Genomic DNA, 11,254 nt, shown 5'->3' with positions numbered 1-11,254 from the left:
AGCCTAACAGGTCCAATTGGTGGCTCATAATTGACTATCTCCAAGATGCCAGGAAGACATGATGGAGATGGAAATGGAAATGGAAATGAATGACCAATACAAGGTGAAACAAAAGTATAAATACCTGCAATCAAGCAAACCAACAAACAGACTATGTCCCATGCAATCCAACAGGAATCAAAAGGCTTATATGGGACAAAATTAGCACCCCAACAATATAAGAAGTCACTGGGGTCAGCATGCTGGGGAATAATGAAAGAGGGAAAATGGTGACAGTCACATGCTTCGATGTTCTCCACTGCAACAATAAGGGCTGTAGAGGGAAGGACTATAATTGAACTGCCGAAGTTGGAAAACGGGCTGGCATTTGTTCCTTATCATAGATCCCAATATTTACAAATGAAAAGCGGCTGATCAACAATTGATTACTGATCAAAACCAAAACTTTTGACACTTTTATTAATTCTGATAAAAAAAATACAAAGAACAACAAAAAAGTAATAATAACAGGCGAGAACCATGACTCCCTTCCAATTTACTACTCAAGTCTTAACAATTAATAAAACAGTACAAGCATATAACAAAGAAACGTTTTTTTTTTTAAAACTAATTTATAATAGGTATTTGCATCAGAAACTCGGGATTACATCACACACAAGGTCTGAAGGGGAATCCGAGTAACTCATCATCTGCTAGTTCACGGAAAACTGAGTGAAATGAGTTCACATAAATTATTTTAAAGAAATAAAAATCATTGGGATTTCAAAGCATTAAATATTTAGCTGTTATGTGTTCTACAAGAAACAGAACACAGAAGATGTATCATCAAGATCCCAACGCAAAAAAAAACTTTTAAAGATTAAAAAAATTAATAAAAAAGGACATGAAACCATTTTCAAAATGAACCACAGAGTCTACAACCCACATCACTGATATTCATGTATCCACCTCACCATATAATTGCAAATGTTGATGAAGTTGATAAGAAATAAGAACTCCAAATTTGATGAAATTACTTAATTATTTAATTATTTAACATATAAAAATACATAACAGGCAACCATACTAATAAATAGTCTGAAAAATTGTGCATATCAAATAAAAATGAATGAAAAAAAAAATAGATAAGGTAATAATAAGTTGGTCAAAAAAAATATTACATGATGATGCAATATCCAAGAGGAAAGGAAAAAAAAAACAACCAGAGGTGCTGTGACCCTGATGAGTCAAGAGTCAGCAAGAAACAATAAAACAGGGGGAAGTGAGATAAAACCCAAACAGATCAAGGTCATATCCTTTACTACCTATGGTATTTAAAATCTATATATGAAATTCATTATTGTAGCATAATAAAAATAAAGGAAAAAAATAGAACTAAAATAGAATACAATTTGAGGAATATGCGAACAGCAAGATAAATAACCAACAGAGAACAGGGACTATGTTAATCCAGCAACATTGATAACTACACAATATTGTACAGAACATTCTAAAACATTCACTCTTCGTAATAAAAAGTATTGACAAGCCCAACTTTGTCAGCCAATAGGATCAGAACATACCTGATCAGGTTGGGCAACATCAGAGAATATCACATCCACCATGCTTAACAACATACGGTACTTTGCAGGATGTCTTGCATCTTCAATGATGGGTATAATGTTTGTGCGCTTCTTAGCCATGTTAACCAAGTCCCTCCCACTTCTATGAGAAAATTCCACAGCATAGACCACCCCAGTCTATAAAGCATGAAATGAGAACAAATTGCAATTGGGGGTGTTGACGGGTGAGAAAACAATAAGCACAAAACAGCAATCACTCAACAACAATCACAAATAAAAGAACTTAACAGCATTAATTGCAAAGTTCACTTACAGGTCCAACGATATCAGATACATGAGAAACTGTTGTCCCTGAAGCAGCTCCAAGGTAGAGAACACGAGCTCCAGGAACCTTTAATAAGAAAAATATAAATAAGCAATGAAAAAGCAAAACGTTCACAAGGAATAGTTGAAACTGCAAATAAAATGTACCCAAAAAAAATGTGGAAAAAAATAAAAATAGAACAAAAAGAATAAGAAAGGTTGCAAATTGCACTCAAAGAACCAAAGTATGCACCAAGTGATTCCACTCACAATCCAGATATTATCAACACCACCAAGAATGGCAGCTGCCAGCTTCGAGCGGAAGGGGTTCCAAATCCTATATTCAACTTTTGTTCCATCTTCGTTCTAGAAACCCAACCACAGATTAAGATAAGTTAATCAAACATGTCGAACCAACACAAATTTAGACAACATACATGTGACGCATTTGCACCATTAAATGGGGACGGAGGGAAAAAACAAACAGCAGCAACATGACTGACTAACTGCTATAAATCACAGATTCATACTTGTAACAAATCTCGATTGTAAAAGACATTGATAAAAAGAGCTTTCATTTATTTGGCTGCCTTTGGGTACCCAGAAATTTAAGGTTTACCAATGGAAAAACAAAGCGGAAAACCCATGTCCATAATCACTTTTACGGGGGGAAATATCACTTCTTCCAATATTTTTCCATCACAAAACTCTTCGATTACGGATACCAAAACTTAACCAAACTTAACCGTACTCAGAGTCGAGAAGGAAAGGAAGAGGTTGAAAAATAGTGCACTGTGACAAACTAAATCAAATAACAGGGAGGGAGAGGGGGGGGGGGGGGAACTGTTTCCCATAACTCCAGGGGGTAATTGGAAATACAACAACTCCATTGCCTGAAGCAAATCCTTAGGTAAGTAAATAACCATACATGGCCATCTCATGTAGCAAGGATGGTAGAGCCAAGGTGCATTAAGACAGCTAGGTTTTAACAGTAGATATGGATGATGCTGCAACACTGAAACTATAGCTTTCTATAGTACTTAATCGAACAAAAGCTCTACACAAGACACACTATAGCTGTAAATACCAAATTTCAAAACACCCAAGAGGATCAAATATTGAGAACATGTATGAAACAGCAAATAACCTGCACGGAAATCCTCTTCTCATTGTAGACAGCCTCCCCGGGAACCATGTTTTTAGTGACGAGAGCATCTTCTTTGCCCTTAGCAATGAACACCCCTTCGTGTCTATGGGGTTCGACGACGACCCTATTCCCCCCTTTCATTCCACCACCGCGGCCACCACGGCCCCTTCCACCGCCACGGCCACCACCGCGGCCTCTCCCACCGCCGTCTCCACCTCTTCCCCCACCTCCTCTTCCTCTTCCCCGTCCTCCATCACTTCTTCCCCTGAATCCACCCCCACCTCGGCCTACAAGTCAGTGAAAACGATGAGATTCGCAGTACTACTACTTAAAATGCAGGAAATTGAAAAGCTGGACATTATCTTCTTCTACTTACTCTGGTCACTCGATAAACCTTAATATAGAGAAAGAGATTGAATGTAGCAGGTAGTTTACCTCTTGGAGGTCTCATCTCTGTGACTTCGAGCGGATTAGCAGGACGATTATAGAAGAGGTAAAAAGATAGGAAACGCTCACATTCCTTCAGGTGATCTGGTTTTAGGGTTTTATAGGGAGAATAATTAAGTTTATAGGCGTGAACAGTGAGCGCCCGCTTGATAACATTTCTGCTCCAAGAAATGACATGAACATAAATTTTAGGATCAGTTTGATAATGTTTCAAGAAACGCGTTTCTGTTTCTAAAAACAGTAAAAACGGAACAAAAAGCATTTGATAAAATTGTTTCATTTCACTTATTTTTAGAAATAGAAATATAAATTTTTACTTATTTATGGTTTAAGAAATGACCCAGGCAAAACAAGTTCAACTTGTTTCATCGTTTCTGAAAACGACTTGTGGCAATTCTTTCACTGGTTACCATCGACTTCTAAAAACATGACTTATTAAATACCTTCAATTCCGTTTCTGTTTTTAGAAACGGAAATTTATGTTTCTGTCATTTCTTGAAACAGAAACGACAGAAACATTATCAAACAGGCCCTTAGTTTCTATAAATAAATATGGAATTGAAGGTGTTTGATAATTTATGTTCCTAGAAGTCGATGGTAACCAACGAAAAAATAGTCATGAGTCGTTTTCAAAAATGACGAAACAAGTTTTCTTGAATCATAAATAGGTAAAAAATTCAATTTCTCTTTCTGAAAACAAGTTAAACGAAATAATTTTATCAAACGCTTTTTATTCTGTTTCTGCTGTCTCTATTATTAAACGGGCCCTTAATACTTATTCATTCTATTTTATTTACCCATCATTATTTTTGAGAGAAAAATAAAAATTAAATTTTTTGTTTAGAGAAATTACATGATAACATATATTAGGTTTTAGGGACTTAAAAATGTGAGGATGATATGTAAATGAGAAATGAACATTATATTGGGCAGTATTATAAACTAAAATTCAATATTGTGTAATCTTGTTAATTAGCAAGTGAGAAATCTGGTAAGATACAACCAAATTGTGTAATCCCGTTATTTTCTTGAATTTATGATCTTTGTGATGGAAAACTAACTTGCACCCAAAGTTTTAGGTTTTTCTTTAGAGATTTTTCTTTTATATAAAATTTTAGGTTTTCTTTTAGAGATTACATATTGATAAATGTCGTGTTTTTCGTTCAATTGAAATCGAGACTGATTGGCAAATTTTAATCTACCCTCCAGGCTCCCTCAATCTAGGCCTTGCTTTATGATGTTCCTTTATTACATGTTTTGGTGACTTCTCACTATCTACCATGAGCTTCTGCCATCTTATGTTTTTATTATATTTTTTAAGATAAATAAAGCTATCTTATTGACACATAAAACACTCAAACATACTAGGGTAGAAAAGATAATGTTTTCCCCCTACCAATCATGCATTGAAGATGCTCACACACATGTTTTTATTGGTCTGTATACAAATAGGGTAGCGTTCTTTCTCCAATATTTTTTATGTAAACTATTTAAAAGACTTTAATGACTAATGAAGCAAGATAATCTTCACATGGAGCGTGCACGAGGTTGAGGGCCTTGAGATAATCATTACCTATCTTTAAGTTATTATTTGATGTTTGTATCATTACATAGAACAAGACCGTACATCTACAGCCTGTAGGTTAGGATTAAAGTAGGGGTGAAATAGGGCCGGGTTGGGCCGAGTTTCTCAAAACCCTAACCCAACCCAAGGTTTCAAAACTCAACCCAACCCTAACCCAACCCTACCGGGTTCATGCTCAAGCCCAACCCTACAAGGCTCAGGGTTGGGTTGGGTTGACCCTAGCTAGTCCTCTTAGTGGAATCACATTCCGATAAGTATGATTCAATTCCGATATCAATTCCAATTATAATTCTTCAAACATTCAAACTCTAAAAAACATTGAACGTAATGCCCCCTAAATTCTTTTGGCATGTGCTAAAAGTTTAAAGAGAAAGGGTCCCTTCTACTAATGAAGTTCTCTTGTCGACTTTTCAAAAGCTTAGGAAAGCTTTCTTGTATTGTTTTAGTTATTTTATTTATTCATACAACATGATGCAATGACATTATGGACCGAATTAAATCTTAGCCACAATGGAAGTCCATGTGGGCCAAACCCAACCCAAAATATTAGGCAGGTGGAGTTGTTTCCTGTCAATATGTGCAATATTCCAGTGCAATTAAAAAATAAAAAACATTTTCAATTCTAAATTTCAATAATTCCATTTATTACAATAGAGAACTCAAAAGTGAATGCAAATTCTAATGTAAGAGAGAAACGAGACTTGTTCTTAATGAAATGACCTAGAGGGGGGGTGAATAGTTTATACTAATGGAAATTAACTCTTTTCGATGTATAAGTCCCAAGTGTGGTTGCAAATTAAAAGCGATGCGGAATAAATAAAATAGGCACAATCACACAACACAAGATTTATAGTGGTTCGACTCAATCTGAGTCTAGTCCACTCCCTACAAGAATCCTCTTGTAAGGTATTCCACTAGTTCTCCCTTTCAGTACAGTAGGTAGGGAAGAAAACCTTTACAATCTTTTTACGGATAAGAGTATCCTTACAAATCTCCTTTACAGGCAGAGAGGCACCTTTACAATCTCCTTTAAGGTAGAGAGGCACCTTATACTCTTTTAAGGATAAGAGGATCCTTATAATCTCTTAAGGATGAGAGAGTCCTTACACAAGCCTAAGTACAGTCTAGACTTAATGTAAAATAGAAAATGGAGAAGTGGAATAAAAGAGGATTACCTCGGATGTGGTGCAAATGAAATATGCAATGATGATAGAATTAATGCACCTTTTGAAGTCTTCTTTATGCTTGTAATGTAAATGCCAAGATGTAGATGAAGACTTGTAGATGGTCTTGAGTTCCTCTTGAATGTAAAATGAAGAACTTGAACTCAAGAGATGGTGTAGACCAATTCTCACTTCTAATGCTCAAATAATGCTTCTCTAAAGTTGGGATTTATTGTTCATTAATGAGTAGTATTGGAGGTATTTATAGGTGAGCTTAGTGAAGCATTTTAGGCAGGGAATCAAGCTCTAACGGACATATTCTGGGTATACCGGTCGACCGCCATTGGTAGCCGGTCGACCGCCAAGAGCCGTTGAGGCAAAATATAGCCGTTGGGGCACTTTCAGGCAGTCAACGGTCGATCGGGACTTTTTAACGGTCGACCGGCTATGGTCTCGGACAGCTCCGGTCGACCGGGGCTTCCAGCCGGTCGACCGCCAATATGACATACTCTGTTTTGACAGAATGCTGTCATACTGACCAGTCGTCAGTGTTTTGACCATAACTTTTCGGTCCGACATTGGATTGACTTGAGATCAGTTGCGTTAGAATCACAACTCAATTTCCTACAACTTCTATGAAGGTTTCATCTCCTGAAACCGACTCTAAGATGATCCAAAATACCCTTAAGTCAGGTTAATGTGGTTTTCACAGAATTTCACTAGAACACATTTTTCCTAATATGTTCCTTACCACTTAGAGACTCTCCATACTTGGTCAAGGTATGCTCTATGGTCATTCTAGTATGATGTAATGCACATGCATGTGGTGAGTGTATATATATATATATATATGTGGAAGTTACAAACTACATTACAAGTGACCAATCTATCATAGTGGTCTTCTTCTTCACTTGAACTTTCTACTCTTTGGCACTTTATCTTCTTTTCTTCTTGTTTGCAATTCCATGTCTTTAAGCTTCATGTCTTGACATCTTGAAGCTTAAATTCTTATGATATTTTCTTCAAGCATTGATGCCAACTTGTTGATACTCTTCATTTGATGACTTCAATCTTCATTTCTTCGTTTCATTCACCAAATTCGATCTTTGATATGAAGTCTCTACAAAACAATACTTAAAGGAAAATTGTGACATACCTTCATATGTTTGTTATCATCAAAACCAACTATAGGAGTGTGGGCATGTCCCTAACAATCTCCCCCTTTTTGATGATGACAAACAAATGATTCTCAAATAAAAATAATCAATTATCAATAAATTAGAAAATCATTTCACAATTTCTCCCCCTTTGTCAACAGCAAAAAGTGGGGTATTAAAAATCTCTATATTGTCTTTTTCCTATTGTAACCTTAATAAGGAGTGTGGGCAAAATAGCCCCCTCTAAGGGTATGCTTAAAAAAAATAATAAGCATGTAGTCAAGACTAAAACATGCTCCCCCTAAGCATATGCATCATGTAAAAATGCATTCAAAAAATGAGTATTAAGGTGAAGCTCCCCCTAAAAATATGCAATAGACGTCAATAAAGCTAACATACATTCAAGCAAGATAGATCATTAAAAATTCTAAGATGGTTGATGATGCCAAATTGACAAACATTCTACTATTTTAAATCTTCCAGCAAATATATCTATCAGAGAACCTTCTGGAGTAGGATATTTCATCTCTTCTCTAATGATATCAAAACAACTATCAATGCATCATCCATCTTTTACTTTGGCTTTTTAAGCCAATAGAATCAAGCATATATTGGTCCCCATAATCTCATGGGTCCATCCATGTTACAATCAAAATATCCCTTCAGTTTCCAAACCCTTTTGAGAGGTCTAAATGGTGTGTATGCCCTTTGTGAATCATATATTTCATAATGTGCAGGTGGCCTATAAGATTTAAATCTCTTTGAGTCTTATATGGTCTATAAAGTGGATAAGACCTTTGATGTGTTTGCGGCCAATAGCGAGTATGTGGTCTAAAATCTCTTTGAGATTTGAAATTCCTTTTAGGTCTATCATGCCTCTTGGAGGGAGTGTAATAATACGCATAATGGATGTTATTCCTTTTTGGAACTTGCCTTTGGTCATAATGGAGATTTCTTCTCTTTGGAGAAACTACATTTTCTTTTTCTTTCCCTTGAGGTGAGGTTCCACCATCATAACCAAGTCCTTCTTTGTCTTGAGGACTTTTGCATTGGGATTCTAATAATGTATCCAAAGTCTTTTGACCTCTAGTAAATGTATAAAATATGGTAGTTAACTTTGAGTTATTCTCCTCAAGTTCATACATTTTAGATGTCAAGGATTCTATCCTCTTGTTGAGGGAAAGAACCTTCTTTTCCAAATTAGACTTTTCAGTCTCAAGTTTCAAGCTTTCTTCATATAAAGCTTCAAAAGCTTGTTGAAGATCATCATCATTAGATTCATTATTTGAAGTATCTAAATAATGAGATTGAGAACTTACCTCTTGTTCTTTGCCTCCATGAGCCATTAAGGCAAGGTTTGTGACTTCATCAGAGTCACTTTCATTTTCATCCGATGAGACTTCCTTATCATTCTCCTCTTCACTTTCTTCATCCAATTCTTTGGATGCTTTGAAATCAATGAATTTGGAATGTGCTTTCTTGAATTCTTCATAGATATCCTTTTCATGGGTAAGAAGTGAGCCCATTAATTCATATAGACTTATCTCGTTCAAGTCTCGGGCTTCATTGATAGCAGTTGTCTTTGGTTTCCACTTGGTAGGTAGTGACCTAAGAATTTTCCTGGCCATCTCAGAGTTGGTATAAGTTTTACCAAGTTCTTTCAAGGAATTTACAATATTAGTAAATCTAGTAAACATGTCAGAAATATTTTCATATTCATGCATTTGAAATAATTCATATTCTTGTATAAGCATGTCTACTTTTCTTTCTCTTACCTCTGTAGTACCTTCATGTGTTACTACAAGTGTGTCCCAAATTTCTTTGGCGTTTTCACACATACTTACTCTGTTGAATTCTTCCTCATTTAAAGCACATTGGAGGTAGGTGAGAGCCCTGAAATTGTATTGAAGAAGTACTAGATCATCGGCTGTCAATTCTGATTCATCCTTTGGCACCGTCTTTCCATTTACAATTTTGGTGATGACATATGGTCCTCTTTCTATAGTTCTCCAAACAAGAAAATTATATCCACAAATAAAATTCTTAAATCTACATTTCCAGAAGGAGAAGTTTTCTCCATTAAAGTATGGAGGCCTAGATGCATCCATTCCTTCAGGTGGTCGATTAAATGTAATTATGATCTTTGACTCACTTTAAGACAATTTAGTCTTATATATTGAGCTCCCGCTCTGATACCAATTGAAATAACCTAGAAGGGGGGTGAATAGGTTATACTAGTGGAATTAGACTCTTTTCGATAAATATGTCACTCGTGTGATAGCAAGTTAAAATAATACGGAGAAAATAAAATAAGAACAACCACAAAACAAGATTTATAGTGGTTCGACTCAATTCGAGTCTATTCCACTCCCTACAAGAATCCTCTTGTAAGGTATTCCACTAGTTCTCCTTTTCAGTACAGTAGGTAGGGAAGAAAACATTTACAATCTTTTTATGGATAAGAGTATCCTTACAAATCTCCTTTCCAGGCAGAGAGAAGCCTTTACAATCTCTTTTAGAGGTAGAGAGAGACCTTTCTCTTTTTAGGATAAGAGAATCCTTACAATCTCCTTTAAGGTAGAGAGGCACCTTACACTCTTTTAAGGATAAGAGGATCCTTACAATCTCTTAAGGATGAGAGGGTCCTTACACAAGCCTAAGTATAGTCTAGACTTAATGTAAAATAGAAAATGGAGAAGTGGAATAAAAGAGAATTACCTCTAGTGTGGTGCAAATGAAATATGCAATGATGATAGAATGAATGTACCTTTTGAAGTATTCTTTATGCTTGTAATGTAAATGCCAAGATGTAGATGAAGACTTGTAGATGGTCTTGAGTTCCTCTTGAATGTAAAATGAAGAACTTGAACTCAAGAGATGATGTAGACTAATTTTCACTTCTAATGCTCAAATAATGCTTCTCTAAAGTTGGGATTTATTGTTTTTTAATGAGTAGTATTAGAGATATTTATAGGTGAACGTAGTGAAGCATTTTAGGTAGGGAATCAGGCTCTAACGGACATATTCTGGGTCCACCGGTCGACTGCCATCGGTAGCCGGTCGACCGCCAAGAGCCGTTGCAGGCAAAATATAGCCAAGAATACTGTCATACTGACCAGTTGTTAGTTTGACCATAAATTTTCAGTCCGACCTTGGATTGACTTGATATCAAATTTGTTGGAATCACAACTCAATTTCCTACAACCTCTATGAAGGTTTCATCTCCTGATACTGACTTTAAGATTACCTAAATTACCCTTGAATCAGGTTAATGTGATTTTCACAGAATTTCATTATAACACATTTTTCCTAATATGTTCCTCACCACTTAGAGACTTTTCATACTTGGTCAAGGTATGCTCTATGGTCATTCTAGTATGATGCAATGCACATGCATGTGATGAGTGCATATATATATATATATTTATATATGTGGAAGTTACAAATTATATTAAAAATGACCAATCTATCCTAGTGGTCTTCTTCTTCACTTGAACCTTCCACTCTTTGGCACTTTATCTTCTTTTCTTCTTGTTTGCACTTTCATGTCTTTAAGCTTCATGTCTTGACATCTTGAAGCTTAAATTCTTATGATATCTTCTTCAAGCATTGATGCCAACTTGTTGATACTTTTCATTTGATGACTTCAATCTTCATTTCTTCGTTTCATTCACCAAATTCGATCTCTAATATGAAGTATCTACAAAACAATACTTAAAGGAAAATTGTGACATATCTTCATATGTTTGTTATCATCAAAACCAACTATAGGAGTGTGGGCATATCCCTAACAACTGCTTGGTTTGATAATCAAGACCCTCATAAATGATTTGACAAAGTTGCCATATATCTATTCTATGGTGAGGGCATTCCTCAAGGAGGTCCTTAAA

General features: G+C 35.7%; 1 protein-coding gene and 1 non-coding gene across 2 annotated transcripts; both read right to left on the bottom strand.

Annotated features, from left to right (window-relative positions):
* Positions 1-621: 621 nt before the first annotated feature.
* On the bottom strand, positions 622-3,604 carry LOC122059789 (rRNA 2'-O-methyltransferase fibrillarin 1-like). The gene is made up of 5 exons (XM_042622825.1): positions 3,448-3,604; positions 3,013-3,299; positions 2,136-2,231; positions 1,876-1,953; positions 622-1,739 (listed from the first exon to the last, which is right to left on the bottom strand). Exons 1-5 carry the CDS (start codon positions 3,461-3,463, stop codon positions 1,539-1,541), a joined length of 678 nt encoding a protein of 225 aa, XP_042478759.1. The 5' UTR covers positions 3,464-3,604; the 3' UTR covers positions 622-1,538.
* On the bottom strand, positions 626-695 carry LOC122072485. Its single transcript, XR_006138499.1, has one exon. It is a non-coding gene; the product is annotated as a small nucleolar RNA snoR60 (small nucleolar RNA).
* Positions 3,605-11,254: the final 7,650 nt, after the last annotated feature.

Source organism: Macadamia integrifolia, chromosome 2 (genome assembly GCF_013358625.1).
Source record: "Macadamia integrifolia cultivar HAES 741 chromosome 2, SCU_Mint_v3, whole genome shotgun sequence".
NCBI lineage: Eukaryota > Viridiplantae > Streptophyta > Magnoliopsida > Proteales > Proteaceae > Macadamia > Macadamia integrifolia.
Note: the sequence above shows the minus strand (reverse complement) of the source record. Positions and strands in the feature narration are given on the sequence as shown.

Coding starts and splice junctions, on each gene's coding strand:
- LOC122059789 (XM_042622825.1), bottom strand. Junction 2,232..3,012: donor AGAAGAGGATTTCCGTGCAG/GTTATTTGCTGT, acceptor TTGGGTTTCTAG/AACGAAGATGGAACAAAAGT. Junction 1,740..1,875: donor TATCTGATATCGTTGGACCT/GTAAGTGAACTT, acceptor CATGCTTTATAG/ACTGGGGTGGTCTATGCTGT.